General features: G+C 39.2%; 2 protein-coding genes across 4 annotated transcripts; one reads left to right on the forward strand and one right to left on the reverse strand.

Moving 5' to 3' along the window:
* Positions 1–3,603: 3,603 nt before the first annotated feature.
* Positions 3,604–10,310, reverse strand: eloal (elongin A, like). Of its 3 annotated transcripts, none has more exons than XM_084949682.1 (11): positions 10,191–10,310; positions 9,214–9,270; positions 9,007–9,119; positions 8,112–8,925; positions 7,933–8,029; positions 7,681–7,857; positions 7,497–7,594; positions 5,785–5,965; positions 4,726–4,831; positions 4,042–4,145; positions 3,604–3,866 (listed from the first exon to the last, which is right to left on the reverse strand). In XM_084949682.1, exons 1-11 carry the CDS (start codon positions 10,266–10,268, stop codon positions 3,805–3,807), a joined length of 1,887 nt encoding a protein of 628 aa, XP_084805808.1. In that variant the 5' UTR covers positions 10,269–10,310; the 3' UTR covers positions 3,604–3,804. The 3 variants fall into 3 exon arrangements, with proteins under 3 accessions (XP_084805808.1, XP_084805809.1, XP_084805807.1); XM_084949683.1 differs by having other exon boundaries at positions 4,042–4,168; positions 7,933–8,032; XM_084949681.1 differs by having other exon boundaries at positions 7,933–8,032; positions 10,191–10,309.
* A 1,325-nt stretch (positions 10,311–11,635) lies between these two features.
* Positions 11,636–16,047, forward strand: klhl31 (kelch-like family member 31). Its single transcript, XM_084949502.1, has 3 exons — positions 11,636–11,715; positions 13,188–14,393; positions 14,479–16,047. Exons 2-3 carry the CDS (start codon positions 13,219–13,221, stop codon positions 15,209–15,211), a joined length of 1,908 nt encoding a protein of 635 aa, XP_084805628.1. The 5' UTR covers positions 11,636–11,715; positions 13,188–13,218; the 3' UTR covers positions 15,212–16,047.
* The last annotated feature ends 4,438 nt before the right edge of the window (positions 16,048–20,485 follow it).

Here is a 20,485-nt window from a genome sequence, read left to right on the forward strand (position 1 = left end):
CTTCCTTGAATTAAATCTAAGTGTCTTGACTTTCTTACTTTGATCCTGTTCTTCGAAACAAGCTGCCAGCTGACCTGAGGTCAGTTACAGCTAAATTCGAAAGCGAGCTTTATTCTTACAAGCCTACACACAATAACTAATATAAATATTATATAACTAATAATAAATCCTATTATTATCCTGTGTTGAGTTCATATCTAATGAAATAGATTTAAAGGATTCGGATCATCGTACTCCTTTTTAAACGTGTACATTGTGTTGTATATTGATATTTGTGGCAATTTTATTTTCTTTACTTTTTTCTATTTACAATGTATTTTGTTGCTATTTCAGATAACTGTACATGTTTGAAATAAAACAGTCTGACAATCAGTCATTCAAAATCTCTTGTAAGATTAAAGTTGACATTGACATCAAAACTGGGACATTCTCTGTCTTTTCTTTTTTTAGTACCTAATCATTTTGAATTTGATGCAAGCAACACACCTAAAAATGGCTAGGATGGGGGGAAATTTAACACTATGCTGCATCTCCTGCTCTTCATAAAGCACTAAATGTTTAGTTGCCAGGTCTGGAAGACCAGTTTCCCCTGGAGTCTTTTATTACAGAGCCATTAAACCAAAGAAGAGCTTATATATAAAACGTCATTGTTTAATCGGACATTTATGTATCTGTCTGTGCCACATGCACTCTCCCACAACATTACAGAGGCTTGCTTTTAAAACTCGCCCTGGTGAAAAGTCAGATGGTCCCTTTTATCTTTAGCCCGGAGACCATCGTCTATAATTTCCAAAAATTTTCCTTAAAAATAGATTCATCAGAAACCACAAGAGATTTCCACTTACGTGAGCTTGTACCCAGAAAAAGTTACAGCATTTTTTTTTCTGTTGTGTTTTTTTAACTAAACTGTGGCACCTTTAGCAAGCAAAATCCTGGTCACCTCCTGACTCCTATTGTTAGCCGATTTCTTTTTCTTTTTAGATTTGTTACATTTATATGTGTATAGTGTAACAAGGGGGCAGAGTGGCAAGAAGGAAAGCGAAGAACAAAACAAAAACAAACAAAGCTTTACTTGTAATTCTGTTTTTCTCAGAATCTCCAAGTTTTAACTTGATTTTATGGTTGCAGAGACAAACTGTGTTTTCTGACAGTGGTTTTCAAAAGTGTTGCTGAGCTCATGCAGAAAATTTCACTTCTGTTATTAATGAAGCGCCACCCGAGAGCACCAAAAGTAACTGAGTTTTTCAGCATTTTCCGCTGTATGCAGAAATACCTTCACATGGCTGTCTAACCAGTCTGTATAGTTGTTTGTTTTGCCATGGCCACTGTGCACAGTGTTCTAATTGTCAAATACCAGGTACTTATGCAACCACATACTGGGAAAGTCCTCCATTACATCTTTATCAACTGCAGCTGCACAACATCTATTTTGAGATGCCCCTGTGCATCTTTTAAGACATGCAGACTGAAAAATGTATAAAAAACATAGATCATAATATTGGATAGCATTATTCACAGACTGTACTGCATTATTAAAAAGCAGTTACCTTCTTCATGTCACCGCAAGTCACTGCTCCATAAAGAGACATATGGGATTTATACTCTAAACACTTTGCAGCCTTAAAACAAAGATCTAAATTTGTCACACTGGGCAGATGTTTATACAACCCCAATTCCAAAAGTGCTGGGATACTATGTAAAATGTAAATAAAAATGGAGGGCAACTGATTGTTGTATTCACAATAGGGCATAGAAAAATCTTTACACTGAGACATTTTTATACTATTTTGTAAAAAAAAAAAAAAAAAAAAGGTAGCTTATTTTGAAATTGTTGACAGCAAAAAAAAAGCAAAAAGTTAATATATTTCTTAGAAATAAAACAATACATATTCTCGTTTTATATTTTCTGTGTTCTGTTGAGAATAAAATGTGGTTTTGTGAGATCTGCAAATCATTGCATTCCAGGTTTTTTTTTTTTTTCCATATTTCACACAGTATACAAACTTTTGGAATTGTGGTTGTACTTGCTGTATTTTGTCATTTTGTACTTTTGGAGGTGTGACACTTAACGCATTGACTTTGGCAACTCCCACTCTTAAATGTATTACCCAATAGGATTGAAACCCTGTTCAACCAATTACCCACTGACAGCTGTATACCTGGTTTAGGTCAACTACAATGGCTTTGTGCACTTTGACTTTGATGAAGATGCAGAAACATTAACAGTTTGTTTGCACAAGTGTGAATCATTGTGCTGCAGCCATCTTTTGCCCTCTGCTACTTTGCCGAGGTCAGACTTGAGGAATGTGCGGAGCACGACAAATAATCCCTTGATTATATCCTTCTAAGGGTCAGCATCAGCTCCATTTGTCTTATTTATCTGGTCCTCTTGTGGAACGACTGCTTCATTAACCCTCAGAGTTTCCGTTTGTTCCGTTCTCTGCCAAGATGATCCCACACTGCTTCTATAAAGTCCAGGTTCTGGGGACGTAAATCCCTGACTCAGTGCTCCATTGTGTGTTTTTGTATCCAGGTATGCTTTCACCGTTTTGGCAGTATGTTTGGGATCATTGGTCGTGGTGGATCACAATCTGCACTTTGCTGTGATGAAAATTTCATCCTTGACAAGATCCCCAACACCACTGGCTGAAATGCAACCCTGAACCAAGATAGATCCTCCACCTTGTTTTACAGAGGACTGTAGTAACTGTCGTACCTCTCTGACCTCCGTATATACTGACCATTTAATCCAAAAGTTTCACATTTGCACTCACCATAAGACCTGTTGCAGTCCAATTCTTGACTTTTCTCCCCATCTCCCTTTCTTAATGACTTCTTGACAGACACCCTTTGCACAGACATGCCTAGTGAGGCTTCAGTAAACAGATGAATCAAACTGAAGGGCCATCTTCCATCTGTCCAGTATCCTGTGTGTTTTATAAGCACGCCATGCAGTGATATACCACATTTTCAGCAAAGAACATTTTGGAAACCTTTGCTTGTGCATAAATACCATTTTCCCCATCACACTCATCTTTGGATTTTTTGCAGATTTGACCAAAGAAAAGTGCCTAAAGACCCAAATTAAAACTGTCTGTTATATGCAGGCACAACATTGGTTCATCCCATGAGTTTTCTGCCTTTTTTGTAACTGGACGAGTCACAGGTCAGCGTTAAGTGATTTAAACAAAACATTCCTCTGAAAGTGGTTACTGGATTCAAAATGAGCAAAGAAAGCAGCCATTATTTTTGTCTGTTGAAATGGCTTCCATCAACTATTGCTCAAGACCACTTTAAAAGAAAAAAAAATTAGAACAGAGTCCAGCTTTAGCTCTTTGGAGCAAAATATTAATAAATCAGGGATATCTCAAGACTTTGCACAGTATCGCACATAAAGTTGACACGTTTGCTACATTTGGATTCAGTTTTGAATTTACAGTCCTGCAAGAGCTGAGAGATATGATATCAGTAATGTCAAAATGCCCATATAATATGACTATGAACTCTCCAATTTCAAAAGAGAAAAATATTTAACAATATATCCTCTAGAGGGCACCAAATGCCATTAAATGGATGACCTTGTTCCCCTTAAAGAACAGAGACAAAATTAAAGCCAAGTAAATTTGCTGACTTCATGGCCCATTTAATAGTGAAGACAACTTGCAGAAAAGAAACATGGCACTGCCTGATCACAGTACATATAGACAAGCAACACAGAATAATCTAAAGTGAACACAGGCTTATTACTTAATCATTGATCGAGTTCATGTTGTGCACATCCACACCGTAGCATTGTATAAACACTTATCTACGTCCAAGCTGTTTCTTAAATGCCTTCAAGGACTTCGCCATCATTGGAGCCACTCCTGTGAGAACAAAGAAAAGTATAAATCATCAGGTTAAATGATGTCAGGATTACTATGCACATGGCACATGTATTCATTTAACCTCCAGCCTGATGATCAGTGAAAAATATGCATAAAAGAAACAACTGAAGCAATCAATCTGGGAGGCTTGGAAAGCCATAAACTACCAGCTCACTTGTTTTTTTGCGCGCGTCCTGTGTTCCGCTTCCCCCTGAACTGGTGCTGCTGGACCTGCTGGGCTCATAACTCTGCTTCGATCGATTGTCCTGAACCTTGACACTGAACAGAGGAAATAAACTGAACTATTTAAAAAAAAAAAAAAAAAAAAGAGTAAAAAAAAAAAAACAATGCAGATGAAACTACAAAATTAGTGTCCATCTACCTCCAAAGATCGGTGTTACACACTGCTGGTGAGCACATCCCATGTTGCAACAACTCACAACAAAGCACCCAAGGCTCTCTACAACTAGAATAAAACCAGTTTATCCAGCACATTGCTCTAATTCCTGTGTTTAGCCAAGCTCACCCAAAAAGCATTTCGCCCACCGTTATCACATGAATCTCTGATGGGTTATGACCCCGCTAAGCTGCTCTTGTTTAGTGATCACGTTGTGGTTAAGGGCTATTATGTGGAAAAGGAACAGAGCGAGCCAGGTGTCCACACTTTGCCAAAGATAAACAGATGCATATAAATCCCCCAGAAAAGCTCTTTTATGGGCTTTTTGTTCGTGTACTTAATATTGAGACCAACAATATAAATGTCATGAATATATAAACATTAGAAAAATATGCTCTAATGTGATTTTAAGAAAACCTGGTCAGAAGATGTATCATCTGTATGTAGGAGGCTGAAACCCACCTGCTCCTGGGCTGATGAACAGCAGTTCCATGAATTTCCTGCTGAATTCGCACATCTCTCGGTGGCTTGGCAACCGTGTGAATAAATGCCATCTTCACCTGCCGACCTAAGAGATGCAAAAAAAAAAAAAAAAAAAAGTCTAATGAAAGCCAGTATACAAAACAAACCTCACTAGAGACTACTTTTCTTCTACTTTTTACAAATTTCAGAGTTTTAATTCATACAGAACTTCTGGATGAATATCAATCAATCAATAAAATGAATTATCACTAGTAGAAATGACCCGAGTTTATGGAAGCCCGTTTCCGCCACTAAATAAAAACAAAAAAGCTAGTATCCATAACTCGAAATTTCGAGAAATGTAACTCAAAATTTCGAGAAATATAACTCAAAATTTCGAGAAATATAACTCAAAATTTCGAGAAATATAACTCAAAATTTCGAGTTACTTTTCTCAAAATTTCGAGTTACATTTCTCAAAATTTCGAGTTACATTTCTCAAAATTTCGAGTTACTTTTCTCAAAATTTCGAGTTACTTTTCTCAAAATTTCGAGTTAGCTCTGCCAATCAAAAATATACGTGAATGAGGTCGCTTTCTTGTTACCCGGAAGCATATGGCGCAGAGGAACGCGCTCTCAAAAACGGATCCCAACAAATTGGCGCTTTCGCGAGTACGTTTGCTGATAGTAACACCATGTGATTCAGCTAATAACACAGGGATTTCATCATTTGTGAAGCCAGGCTGAAAACACTCAGCAATCTGTGCATTCACGACTGGATGTAATACCGGTAGCTTAGCTGTAGCATTTGTAGCTGAGGGCTTCAGCTTCCGGGTAACAAGGAAATGACGTCACTCACGTAGATTACTGATTGGCAGCGCTAACTCGAAATTTCGAGTTACTTTTCTCAAAATTTTGAGTTAATAAATCGAAATTTCGAGAAAGTAACTCGAAATTTTGAGAAAATAACTCGGAATTTTGAGTTATGGATCCTTTTTTTTTTTTTTTAGTGGCGGAAACGGGCTTCCATACGAGTTGCATTCAGTGTAGAGCAGTCACCTTTGGGTTTCTGAGATTGTGCTGAGACAATAGTTTTTGTCAGTCTTTTCAGTTTCCTTTCTCTCTCTTCAGATAGCCTGATGTACATCTCTTTCCATGATTCATACTCTTGAAGTTTGGAGTCTTTGAAGTCTCTCTGACAATGTTTGCCCCATAAATGGTCTGTCACGCCGACATAGATCTGCAAAATTAATGAATGGGGAAAAAAAAAAAAAAATTAAGAAATTTGTAGTGCAGTAAGAGTACCACGACAGATGTTTACACAAATATTACATTGGAATAATTAATAGATGGGCATTAATTTTGTAAATAACTTCACATAAATACCTTGACCTTATTAAACTATAATATACCACAGTATACACAGTATATTTCAGTGTATTTCTAATTATTTCTAATTAGGCAGCTCATTCTCTCTCAACAATACTTTAAAGATAAGAAGCATTTTGGGGTCAATTTGAAAGAACGGCAGATGTGAAATTGACAAAACAACATTTGTCACAATCACCATCTCCAAGTCCTTTTTTTTTGTCCAGGCCTTGAAGACCTTGTGGCCAAACCAAATTTTAATGAATTGTTAACATGACCCCAAATCTACACCCCTACAAAGTTTTATTAGAAATCACTTAGAATATTTCAAGCTATTGTGTTTACAGTATTACACAAACACGCTATGAAAAATATAACCTCCTTGGAGGAGACAACATCCTCTACATACTTTGTAACCAAACAAAACAAAATAAATAAAGCATAATGAGGTCAGAAGGTTAGGTTATTCAAATAAACATTGTTCTGCATGACATGCGCAGTCTAAAAGTTTGAATGTGGCTCGATCATCGATGCCAAGTGTGGGAGCCCTCTCACAAAGATGCACTTTCCATTGGCACGCAAGTTTAGACTTCTCTGCTGACTGAAGGTGTACACCTTATTAGCCAAAGCCCAGAGAAGACACATAGGCAGTATCAAAAACATGTTGAATCTTGCCTATATGAAAAAGATCATCTGTTGTACTGATAGCCAAGGAGGACGACTGAAAAAAAACTTTGACTACAGGATCAAAAAACTAATTTGGAAGAATTTGTGTAACTGTCCTTTCATATAAAATATAAACAGATTGCCCAATTTCACAATCCCAGCTCATGGGTATTCTGCTTTTCTCCAATTTCACATTATTGTAGGGTCCATTTCTCTAAACAAACATAAGATGTAAAAATGGGAACTTTAATTGTGCACTTCTCACCTTTTGATACCAGATAGACTGAAAAGTATTTAATAAATTAATAACCAACCAGGAAGTATAATGAAAATCAAAGTTCCTCACAGCCCTGCCTCAAGTAGTGCATGACCATTGTAGTGCAGTTAAAAATGCTAATCTTTTAAATCCAGATTTATATTTGTGTACTTATCATTAGATCATTATCATAAAAATTATATCCACAAATATTCAGGTTATTTGGTAGATCACCTGACTCCTACTGGGTAAATATTTGCTTTTTTGGGAAAGGGGCATGAAGCTCTTAATACTGATTTCTTAATCCATATCACAAACAGTCATGATTAGGTGGTTAAGGAAAAGCAGATAAACAAGGCTTTCAACCCAGATTTACAGGTACAAACTGGGAGGAGTAAACCCACTGCTGGTCAGGTAGACCTATTAAAGTGGCCACAAGGTTTTGTTCTGCACTAAACATGTTGGCGTGTCACTTTCTTACTGGGTTACATTCTTCGATGCGTAGCAGCTGCTCTGGGGTACACTTCTCCAACACAGGCTCGAGGATTTCAAACGGGATCCCGCCAGTTTCATAAAGCACTAAGAAGAGATGCCTGCACCTAATTATTAAATCAGACATAAACCAACAGAGCCTAGGAAAAAATGTCTTCCTGGGCTTCACTCACAGTTAATGTTGTTCTGGAGGGTGCGGATACACTGCTGGTACAAGCTCAGCATGGCTGGGAGAAAAACGGTCTTGGCACCAGAGTACACCTGCATCTTCCTGTTCAAACGCTGGCCGGTGAAGACTGCAGACTCCTCAGAGACGTCACAGAAATCAGGCTCCACAGGCTCCTTCTCCACTTTAAAACGAAAGCAGAGGTGTCACGAGCCAAATGATAAAGCTGAAAATACACCTGCATTTACTGAACGTGTACCTTTCCTTTCATAGTAGTCAAAGCTGGAGGGCTTTTCACATTCAGGTAAAGCAGCAGGCAAAGGAATGTTCATCAGGTGCATTACAGGCTCCAGAAACTTCTATAAATAATGAGGGATTGTTAATCAGCATCAGCAAGTTGGCCTTTTCTCTGTAAGCAAAGATTCTTGACAAATATACCTGTTTTGGGGCCAACTCCATATTTTTAATTACAGGATCTTTTATTTGTTGCTCACTGGGAATCATCTTGGGTTTTTTGGGCGGCTTTCTCATTCCAGATCGCTCCTTTCTCTTGTAAACAGTCACATCATAGTTCAAGTAGGACTCAAAAGACATAGAGGGCTCCTCTGGATCACTTTTAGTCTCATTCGTTTTCGCCTTCTTGTGTTTTGAATGTTCCCTTTCAGACTCCAGCGAAGTTGTATGCTTTGTTTTTCTCTTTTGGGCGTCGGAGCTTCTCAACATTCCTGACATTCTGTCATCCTCCTTGCCTCCCCTCGACACTTTCGAAAGCTTTGATTTTGTGTTCAACTCCCTGTCTGACCCGAACCTCCCACTCTCAGAGGCACTTTTACATTTCTCTCTGGAATCAGATCTGGATTTTTGTTGGCTTTCCTTCAAGTTTTTGTTTCCGAGCAGACTATCGCAGTCTCCAGGTTTTCGGTCGCTCCGATCCTTTTTCTTCTTCTTCTTCTTGTCCATTTTGTCCTTCTGTGTTAACACGTCGTGCCGGGAGACGTACTGGTTTTCTTGACTTTTCTCACAGTCTGTTTTTCTTTTCCGTCCCTCACATTGTCCTTTCTGTGAATCCATTTTCCTTTTCCCTGTTTTAAAGTGTCCGTCATCTGAAGAATCACTATTCTTACTGTGATGAGATGTTAGAGGATTATTGTTCACATCTTCCATTTCCAAATTTCCATTATTTGGACTGCTTTGATCATCTAGTTTGTCTTTCACAGAAAGGCTCTCAGAGAAAGTCCCATCTTCTCCACGGCTGCGGAGAATGAAAATTCAAGATTAAGCCGCTAAACACATAAAATTAAGAAGCAATATTTTATTGTTAAATGCACTTTACCTTGTGGATTCTTTGGAGAGCAGCTTTTTCCAACCTTTTACTAGAGACTTTGCTAATTCTCCAGCCTGTTCATGTCTGCGTAAGGAGTTAACAGTTTTGCCAATTCCAGTCTCCTAATTGATGATCAAACCATTATCAGGGGAATAAAAATGAAAAACAACCACAATGTACATCAACAAAAAAACAGTCTGTGAATAAGAGACTCACGGCAAGAACATCTAAAGTGATATCCAGATCCTTGAGTTTCTGCAAGATTTTTAGAACCTGGAAAGAGTGACAAGCATATTATCCCCACTGCCTGCAGCCATGCTATGGTGCATTTGATAATGTTCAAGCATTTTTGTGATTCGATTGATTGTTTTTGGTTAAAAAGTACCTAGAATGGGATCTCTGTCGAAGATAAACTGACTTGCCAAATATGGCAGTCCTGGTTTTGGATTGCCACAGTAGCTGACTGTGCATTTTAGAGCACAACCTATGTATGGGGACCTTACACACCCACTTAGACTGCTCCTTTTACCCTGAACTATAAATGGATATAGCCGTGGCTGGCTGATAGGAGCTGGTGGTGGTAGTAGTAGTAGTAGTAGCAGCAGCTTATGTCTTTAAAGCTAAATTGGTTATTTAGAGATTTTGCGTGTAAATTCCTCAACTGAAAATTGATCCACGGGATACAAAGACGATATGTGTAGGCTTATACGGCACAGGCATAGGTGGTTAAAGTTGCCTGCAGTGCACTGATGATGGACAGCAGCCATAAGCTGAACAACTGCAGGAGCTGCCATTTTTAGCAGCAGCCAAGCGCCTCCAGTTTAAATAGCCTGACCCTCCACCCCACACACACACACTCCAAATCAAAGGATTTTCAGTGCTGTGTGAAAGCGGCAGGGAAACACTGCCAGCTCAGCTTCTGTTCACACATATACTAATACAAAATATATAGATACAAAAACAAAAATCTAATTGAGCTTCATAATTTTCATTAAGGGAACAAAGTCATCTTTAAATAGCGACCGATGTGGCAGCAGGTGTTGTGAGCCAATGATTAGACAAAGTCATGACTAAAGCAGGTGGGATTTGTTCAGCCGGTAATGAAACAGCGGTGAAATAATTCTTCAAAACTTTCCCTTTTTTTTTTGGAATTATAAAAACGCTTTAAACCGTTTAAATCAAATGATAACTACCGTAGCAGGATCTGCTTTGTCTGAGAGCTGACGTTTGAGCCTCATGATTTTCTTCACCACATCAGAGCTGCTGGCCATCACGGTGACTCACGTGAAGCCGTCTACACACAGCGGGCAGCGCGCGCTCGTTGATGACACTATTATAGTAATGGGCGGAACCAGTGACAAATGATATAATGGTATGTGAGGTGTGGCTTTTAAAATGATGCCACTAATGCTGGATCATCTTAAGCCTATTGTTTAAAGAGCTGCTTCTTAAAGCATTTACTGGGAGGGGGGTCCTATAATTACAACAATTTATAATAAATACGTGTATATGAACCGGTAACATGTAGTGCTTCTTGAGAATATTATTGCTATGGGACCTTTCACTGTGCGGGTCTTACAATCAGAGGTGCCCACGGGCTATCGTGGAGCTTTCGTACTGACTGAATTAAATTAAAATTGACTTAACTCAATTTTGGTTATTTGCAGGCGTCCATCTGGAGGCTGTTGGCTTTTTGAACACACGTGTAAGGCCAGTAAAATGGATATAGCACCCTTCAAATCAGCAAACAGCAATAAACCATGCTGGTGTGATTAAAAAAAGTGAAGGTTTTGTATCTATAAGCAGGTTAGTTTTGAAAAAAAAAAATTATTTGATTCAGAACAATTTTATTCATATAATGCCAAATCACAACAATCCCCTCAAGTCACTTTATACTGTAAGGTTAAGACCTGACAATAGAGAGAAAGTCCCCACAATTATATGCTGATGTTTTAAGGAGTATTTATTATTATTATTATTATTATTATTATTATTATTATTATTAATATTAATAATAATAATAATAATAATAATAATAATAAAATATGTCACCTTTATGCTTTCTCAAGCTGCAGAATTCACCTTTATTCAACATCTCCTCAGACTTCTGCTGTCTCTGTCTCTAGCTGCAGCCTTTTAGCATGCAGATCATTAAATGTGCTGAACTGGGACACTAATTGCTGTAAATATTACAACATCATTTTAATGTAAGCTGGCTGTATTTTAGGAATACATGAATATTCTGTAAAACAAAAAAAAATATTACAATAAAAAAGCTGTCAAACAAATGACAGTATGGTCACTGTGAATTTTGCAATTACATTTTTAACGTTGCTTAAATGTTGCACGTGCCTCTCTATAATTAAACCTTTATTTGGCAGCGACATCGTGTCTGCAAATGAATATTTACTTTTAATAGTTTTATTGTAAAAGTGAACAAAGTTGTTTGCACTAATCACGTGACACATGGCATCCCACCGAGGATACACAGCCACCCGGCAGTATGTTGTCATCAGATGATTACAGGCTATTGTGGGACACTTTCATGTTGAGGGTCTTCTGCCACTGGTATTGCACAATACTTGATTGGAACCCACTCCCCTGGAGGAGGAGTTTAACTGCATATCCCTTTCCACGGGGGTGACGGCTGGTCTCTCTCCTGCTCCAGTAACTGGAGGTGCAAGCTCCCTCTTCACCGGCCTCAACTTCATTTTTTAGGTAAGTTTCTAAAGCTTGATTGTTTGGCATTATAACAAAGCAAGAGGCAGTCAGAGGAAGCTCGTACATCGGCATTTGTAAGCTTTTACAGAACAGAAAATCTGCTTTCTCACTCCAAATATTGTTCTTCAAAATATCAAAAATGTCTGATGAGTAGAACTTGTAATTTCATTTTTCAGACATAGGCATGGGGAAAAGAACTATCTGTGTCTGCTAGGCCTGTGGTAAATAATGCCAGCAATGACGTTTCTGATAGTGTTTTGTCTTGTATTCGGTCGTCATTGTAGACTTTAAGACAAACAATTTATGAAAGAAAAGTGTCAAAAAAGAAAAGAACAAGCAAACAGTCAGAGGACATTAGGCCTGCTGTTCATGTCTCAAAGTCTATAAAAGGAACGTCATGGGTGAGCCGGCCAGTGTTGCTATTCCTGGACATGCTGCTGATAAATTGTGACAGATGCAAAGGGGGAGCATGCTGATGCACTTAAACACTCCTGGCTCACCTGGTAGCACACGTTTTCAAATCTGCCAAAAGAAATCTGAACCGTTCCAAAACAAAACCAACACTGAAGGTGGAGACATCTTACATATTTGACAAGAAAATGATTAATATAAATTAGAAATATAATAAGATAATATAAAATATAAATACAAAACAGATAGCAATTATTCGCTCATTGATGATACTATGAGGACAACACGTCACATTTTAAAACTGTAAAAACTTTATTGTTCATTGAAAAATATAAGCTCATTTTCAGTGTTCACACAGGATATGGTGAGCTCAGTGCAGTTCATTATGGTCTTGTTAAAATAAGCAAGGTTCTTACCAAAAGACAAGTTGGCTGGATGGCAATATATGTTGCCCTAAAAGCCTGACTATGTGATTTTCAGGATAAAGGGTGCCATGTGCACCTCCTGAACCCTCATGTCCTCACAGATGCTGGCTCTCGTACCCCACACTGTGACAGTAAGCTAGATTTTCCCTTTTCTTCTTTAGCCCTGGGGACGGGGCACCAATGAGTTCCAAACAGAATTTCAAATCTTTAACAATCAGTTTTTCCGCTTGCCTGAGTTCATTTTAGCCTCCGTCCTGTCCCTTTTGTGCAGGTATTTCTCTGAGGGTTATCTGAATCTTCCTTAAAGTCTTTGAATGTCTATAACTATTTGTCCTTATGGTCTTTCACAAAGAGCTGAACACTTTCTTCAATTGCTCTCTCGGGTGCTCTTTTTTACCCAGTTATTTTACCTATTAACTTGGGTAGCTGTGTCTTTTGCTGCCCCTGTTCCCACTGCTTAAAATGAGTTGCTTTCATCAATAAGAAAACCCAGAACAATTCATTTTTGTCACAAGTTGCATTTGTTGCACTTTATCTGCAGCTGGTTTTATCTAGTTCGCTCATAAAACACTTTTTTATCCATTCAAGTTGAAATAGACTAAAAAAGCTAACATTTATGTGCTCATTTTTCAGAAGGTCCGGGCTGTGTTCTGCTGCTAAAACCATGGCACCCAAAAAGAACAAGGCAACCAAAAAGAGCAAGGGAGACATAAATGATATGGCCCTGATGGTTGAGAACAGCCCCATCAACAAGATTAACGGGCTGAACACTCTGCTTGAAGGCGGAAATGGCTTTAGCTGCATTTCGACTGAAGTCACTGATTCTGTGTATGCCCCGAACCTCCTTGAAGGTCTGAGCACCATGAGAAACGAAAGCTTCCTCTGTGATCTAACAGTCGCCACCAAATCAAAGTCATTTGATGTGCACAAGGTTGTCATGGCCTCTTGCAGTGAGTACATTAGAAACATCTTGAAGAAGGACTCGACCCTCCAGAAGATAGACCTGAATGACCTCTCACCGGTTGGCCTCGCTACTGCAATTACATATGCATACTCAGGAAAGCTCACTCTGTCGCTCTACAGCATTGGCAGCACTATTGCTGCAGCCATGCTGCTGCAGATTGGCACCTTAGTGAAGATGTGCAGTGACTTCCTCATGCAGGAGCTCAGTGTGGAGAATTGCATGTACGTAGCCAATATCGCTGATGCCTACGACCTCAAAGAAACCAAGGAAGCGACTCAGAAGTTCATGAGAGAGAACTTCATTGAGTTTTCTGAGATGGAGCAGTTCCTGAAGCTAACCTATGAGCAGATCAGCGAATTTCTGTCAGATGATTCCCTGCAGCTACCTTCTGAAGTTACAGCCTTCCAGATTGCCATGAAATGGCTGGACTTTGATGAGAAGAGGTTAAAGTATGCGGCAGATCTGCTAACTCTCATCAGGTTTGGCACTATCACTCCCCAAGACCTGGTGAATCATGTCCAAGGTGTGCCAAGAATGATGCAGGACCCCGAGTGCCACCGCCTCCTCGTCGATGCTATGAATTACCATCTGCTTCCGTACCAACAGAACATCCTCCAGTCACGCAGAACAAAAGTACGTGGTGGTCTCAAGGTGATTCTCACAGTTGGCGGACGCCCTGCCTTGACAGAGAAATCTCTCAGCAAAGACGTTCTCTACAGAGATTCAGATAATGTGTGGAATAAGCTGACGGAGATGCCAGCAAAGAGCTTCAATCAGTGTGTTGCAGTCCTGGACGGATTCCTGTATGTTGCGGGGGGTGAGGACCAGAATGATGCAAGAAACCAGGCAAAACATGCCGTGAGCAACTTCTGCAGGTAAGAACTAAGACACGTAAGCCCACCATCTGTCATTTTAGTTAGTGTATGTGTAGCATAAAATAATCCCTTTTGCATTCCTTAGGTATGACTCCCGGTTCAATGCTTGGATTCACTTGAGCAACATGATCCAGAGGCGCACCCACTTCAGCCTCAACACATTCAATGGCCTCTTGTTTGCCATCGGAGGGCGAAATGCTGATGGTGTGCAGGCCTCCGTGGAGTGCTACGTGCCTTCCTCCAACCAGTGGCAGATGAAAGCACCCATGGAGGTCCCCCGCTGCTGCCACGCCAGCTCCGTGATCGACGGAAAAATACTCGTATCTGGAGGTTACATTAATAACGCCTACTCCAGGTCTGTGTGCTCTTACGACCCCTCCACTGACACCTGGCAGGATAAGAGCAGTCTGAGCACGCCTCGAGGCTGGCACTGTGCCGCCACTGTGGGAGACCGCGCCTATGTGATCGGCGGAAGCCAGCTAGGAGGGCGCGGGGAGAGGGTGGACGTCCTTGCTGTCGAATCTTACAACCCTCATAGTGGGCAGTGGAGCTACTGCGCACCTCTTCACACGGGGGTGAGCACAGCAGGGATTTCCATTTTGAATAGCAAGATCTATCTCCTCGGTGGCTGGAACGAGGGCGAGAAGAAGTACAAGAAATGCATTCAGGTTTACAACCCTGACCTCAATGAATGGACTGAGGATGATGAGCTGCCAGAAGCCACAGTCGGAATTTCATGCTGTGTCGTCACCATACCGACACGGAAAACACGAGAGTCCAGAGCCAGTTCGGTTTCATCTGCACCTGTCAGTATATAAAGAATTAGATCATAACAACCTTGTACTTTACATGTCCGGAGGTTTCCAACTTGTCCAAGCTCCTGAAAATGGTCCTTAGCTTTCATGTTATATTTGGCATCAGTAAAGCCAGGTAATGGTTATGAAAGAGATAAATTGATGTAGTAAATTATTAATTTATCTTCTTTATTTTTTCCTTTTTTTTGACAAATCTAACTCTGGGGCCAATTCAGCCAGAATAATTTTGTTAGCCTTTTTTTCTACAGCAAATGGAGTGCTATTTAAAATCAAATATAAGATATAAATTTCAAGATTCCTGTTAAAATTCACTTGCAGCACAACTATTTTTTTGGCCCAGTGCCATGGAAACAAGACAAACAGTCTTGTTTATGGTGATTATAGCTACTGTGATTCTCAGATACTTGAAAAGAAGAAGAAGCTGGAGCTGGAATAAGTGTTGGCGTCACCTACCAGGAGTAGGCGCTCGTGACTGGTGTTGAAACGCACCACGGAGCGAGACTGCAGATTCTCTGCTTGTGTGCCACGTGCAGCATTCTGCAGCTTTGCTCTGTATGTTGTGTGATCACCATAAACACTATTGCAGCAAAGAAAACAGGTTGGGGTTAGGAACGGGTTGGAACAATGAGGGTTGAATGAGTTTAGATGTGATGGCGAGACACTGTTTTTGTAAAAAGGACAAAAAAAAAAAGGAACAAGTTAACTCGGGAATGATGTTCAGAGCCTGAGCTTTGCTGGAAATCGTTATTTATGGATTCCCTGACTGCTCATGTGTTTCCATTTTTTTCTTTGTTTTAATTAAAGAGAATAAGGATAAGCTAGTCTGAGCTGTGGTCATTTATTGAAAACCATTTTTTATTGCTACTCTTGGGCACACTTTGCATAAATCAACAAATCAGAATGTGTTGTGTTTGCAAATTTATATGTGCATTTACAGCTTTCTGTGCTTTGTAACTGGGCTGAAAAGTCCAATGACCTTTCAACACAACTCATAAAGTTTGAATTTATGAGTCAGAAACTGGTGGGCACCATCTGCAAGTATTACAGCAAAAGTTGGCTAACATGTGCATTAAAAGTGGCATTAATACAATAGCACAAAGAGCTCACATAGAAGCAAAAGTAGAATGTGTTTGAACAGAGCATGACTTGATAAGATAAGAGATCATAACTCACAGTCAAAAGCTGATCAAGAGAACTGATTTCATAACTTGAATATTTCACTGTTGAGTCTGTTAAGTCACATTGGCCTTTATGACAAGCCTTTGAGGCACGTTAGGCATATGACATGCTCATCTACGTTGCCTGTAGCACAATGTCTTATTTCCAAACTAGCTGTGAGTTTGCTCATATATCTGAGCTGTTGACTCCATATGTCCCCTCGAGGTCACTGAGGCCTGCTAGTCCCAAAAAACTCAAATGAAAAACAGCTGCGATTGAGCTTTTTCAGCTATAGCCCCAAACTTTGGAACAATCTCCCTGCCCGATTTAGAATCGGTCCCCTCGTTGCCTGTTTTTAAACTACGTCTTAAAGCTCATTTTTACTCTTTGGCTTTTACTGAGAATGAGAGTGGTGTTTTCTTATCTTGTACTTATTAATGTTTTTATTGTTTTATTGTGTTGTTTTGGTGCTTTGTACACCACTTTGTCAAAGTCTGTTGTTTTTAAAAAAAGAAATGCTTCATAAATTACATTGAATTGGATTGTTTGACGGTACAAACCTTAAACTGAATGATTATCAGCGGGATTTAGTAGTGCGTGGTTTTCACAGCGTCGTTGGTAAACTGGCTGGAGTAGCAAAGCAGCATCCCTGTCTTCTAAAATATGCGAGAGATATGCACCTTTTGTTTCTGGTCTTAATTCAGTCTTTATAGGTCCCATGATGTTTGCAATGTCTTTGACACATCATTTTGAATCTCTGCACATACACGGAAAACAATATACAGTGAAAGTCTCCCTGACCATTGATCACATGAGTCATTCTCCAGCAGAGTTTAGTGTAACTGAAGTGGTTTAGTGGTTTTTGGAAACTTATCTATAATATGTTTGTCCTTATCTTTGATGTCCTAAAACTTCTGCCTGAAGACAACAGCAATTCAAACAGAAAGTCTGAATGGTTGTTTTTAACGTTGCCTTGTGCTCTTGGGGCGCAGTGGGAGCTCTCCACCCTCTCCTAACCTCTCTAAACCCCATACAGTGGCAGCACATGCTTTGGCTTAATAATCTAATCTTTATAATCTAGCTGGAGTACTTCACAATCCTCCAGCCTTTGCCACACCTTTTTGCTTTCCAGACACTCAAAAAAAGAAACAAGTAATTAATATACCAAACGAGACAAAATAATTATTATATAAGTATGTAACCATACACGTGGAGAATGTGTTAAGCATTTTGTAAATTACATAAACATGAAGCTTATTTATGTGAGAGTGTGAAAGGGGATTTTTTTATGTACCTACAAGCAAAACTCACAGCTAGTTCGGAAGTCGGTGCTACAGGCAACCTACATGAGTATATCATATGTTTAACACGGCCTGTCATAAAGGCAAATGTGACTTTACAGCCCGAACAATGAAATTTGTTAGTTATGATCATGTTTTGATCATAACTCAAAACATGATCATGTTATCTTATCTCATCATGTTCTGCAAAATATTCATTTATAGTAAAATAAAAAATTTAAAAAATAAAATTGCATCCCACATGTATTTAAACAAGCTGTAAACCGAGTCTCACAAATGTATTTTACTATATATTTGTGAATAAAACGTAAGAAACTCTTAATATTTGGACAAAAACATTACATCGACAGTGACATCGCTTGTAGTGATTGCCTCTAAGTGACTGTGCAGGTTTTATCGACACAGAGGGGTGTGACCCGAGCAGTCGATTGTGTTTGGTTAAACCACATCCTTAAATCCTTATTTGGCTATGAGCGTAATAAGCCTACAAGCTATTTTGTCAACTCATGAATATACAATAGGCCTATCCTCGCCCTCTCACGAGAGTGCTGTATCATTATTACATTTACTTTTGCAAATTTGCCTTAGTATGAACACTCTACCCTAAATATGACTCGTTCATTTTAGTGCTGTGGAAACTAAGGGTAAATAAGTTACCCTGCAAAAACAAACAAACAGGACATGGCTGCTTTTGATTTTGTCTTCCGTAGTCTTCCTCATACTATTCTTTACTTTAAAAAAACAAAAACAAAGAGGGAGCCAATAATCAGAAAACTCCAAACGAACATGAAACCAAAAAACTAAAGAAACGAAAAGCTTGCCTTATGTCAGATAAACAACAATGTTTTTATTTTGTGTTCTGTGTATACAAGGAGGCACATTTACTCTGGCAAAATGATATTTTGTCTTTAATAATCATTGTTCTTAATATAATAACCTTCTTTTTTCATATATTTAAGAATAAACCAAATCTTCCATGTAAATGTATATGTTCATTATTTATTTGTCAAGAAGAAAGTCACATAATACCAGTTTTGATAATTAAGCCTAAAGTGAATGTTTAATACTTTGCCATACAGCAGGTTAACCTGAGTTGGCGTGGATTCTGGTCTTACCAAAATAATCAGTTCATAATTATGGAAAAGACAATGGCAAACAGTAATCTGCGTTAGAAAAGGTCAATGTAAAGAGAATATGAACGATTTCCCTATAGTCAATTTTTTTTAACAGTTGCTCGAGAGTAAACGCGATTAGATAATGAAATTTAAATTAAACAACAATAACAACAAAAACAGTAATTCAATAGCTTAACTTGATTTCCACAGGAAGGAAGGACTCACTCTGTTTGAAGTTCAGTGCCCCATTTTTCCATTATCATTTTACCATTTATAGACTGTGGCTAAATCTGTTCCTGGCTAGAAACACAGAGGATGAAATCCGTTGCCTGTGGAGCCTCGCTGATGACCCTATAGAAAAAAATAGACCTTCTTAAATAAGTTCTTTGATTATTTTGGTGTTGCTCACTGTCGTGATATTTTTTTCTTCTTCTTCTTTGTGTAGCTTGTTTTTTCTTTTAAATGAAAATCTTAAAATTAGAAATAAAAAATTATTTTTAAATTATTAAAGTATTTTACAGTTTTTCTCAAATGCTAAAACACAAAAGCCAATCCTCTAAACCAAATGACCAGTTGTCTAAACACATTTACTAAATCTAGCCATCATTTACCAATATCATAAACACATGAAGACACAATTCACAGAACACAATCCTCCGTTGTCATAAATCTAAACACATCATTCCTTGCTAAAAACACAAGTTGCAAAAGAACTCTGCTCATATTCTCAAATGAAAGCTCATGTGATGCAACATGCTTGCCACAGTCAGCAATATTTGAACACAATGAACACACCTGGCGTCATTCATTACACACAACGACGCAAAATTGAAGACACCTGTTGCTAATGCTGTGACCACATGTATAAAAGCAAGTTCAGAGTGCACAGCATGCTGAAGAGTCCAAACACATATACTGGATGAAGGCAGAGTCAGGGGAAGAGGAATTTGATGCAGAAGAGGGAGAAGAGCTGGCCTTGGAAGAAGAGGAGGAGGCCAACGAGGAAGAGGAGGAGGCCAACGAGGAAGAGGAGGAGGCCAACGAGGAAGAGGAGGAGGCCAACGAGGAAGAGGAGGAGGCCAACGAGGAAGAGGAGGAGGCCAACGAGGAAGAGGAGGAGGTCCAGGAGGGAGAGCAAGACCACCTCGCACCATCATTACGGACGAGATGCGAGCAACAGTCATTGACCATGTCATTGTCTATGGCATGACAATGGCTGAAGCAGGATTAAGAGTCCATCCAAACCTGAGTAGGTTCACCGTGGCCACCATTATCAGGGCATTCAGACAACACAACAGGTATTGTACTCGATTGCTTTCTTTGTCACAATAGTCTTACAAACATGTGAAAGTAGTCTATTGGTTTCAAATCAGTTGTGACTGTATTGTAACACATGTCAATTGACAACACGTTTCTTTCTTTAGAGTTGAAAGAATGCCACATAGAGGTGGGAGGGTTGCCATATTTACAGCGGCACAAGAAACCCTCATTGTGGATATGGTTCTGGGAACAACCTCATCAGACTCCGGGACATCAGAGACAAAGTCATTGCCAATAATGTCAACTTTGAGAGCATTGACGATGTCAGCTTGGCTACAATAGACCGAGTTCTCCAGCGCAAAAAGACGCGGATGAAACAGGTCTATAGGGTTCCCTTTGAGCGCAACTCTGCGCGACACAAAGACCTACGTTACGAGTATGTG

Source organism: Perissodus microlepis, chromosome 13 (assembly GCF_051167445.1).
Source record: "Perissodus microlepis isolate ML-2025 ecotype Zambia chromosome 13, ASM5116744v1, whole genome shotgun sequence".
NCBI lineage: Eukaryota > Metazoa > Chordata > Actinopteri > Cichliformes > Cichlidae > Perissodus > Perissodus microlepis.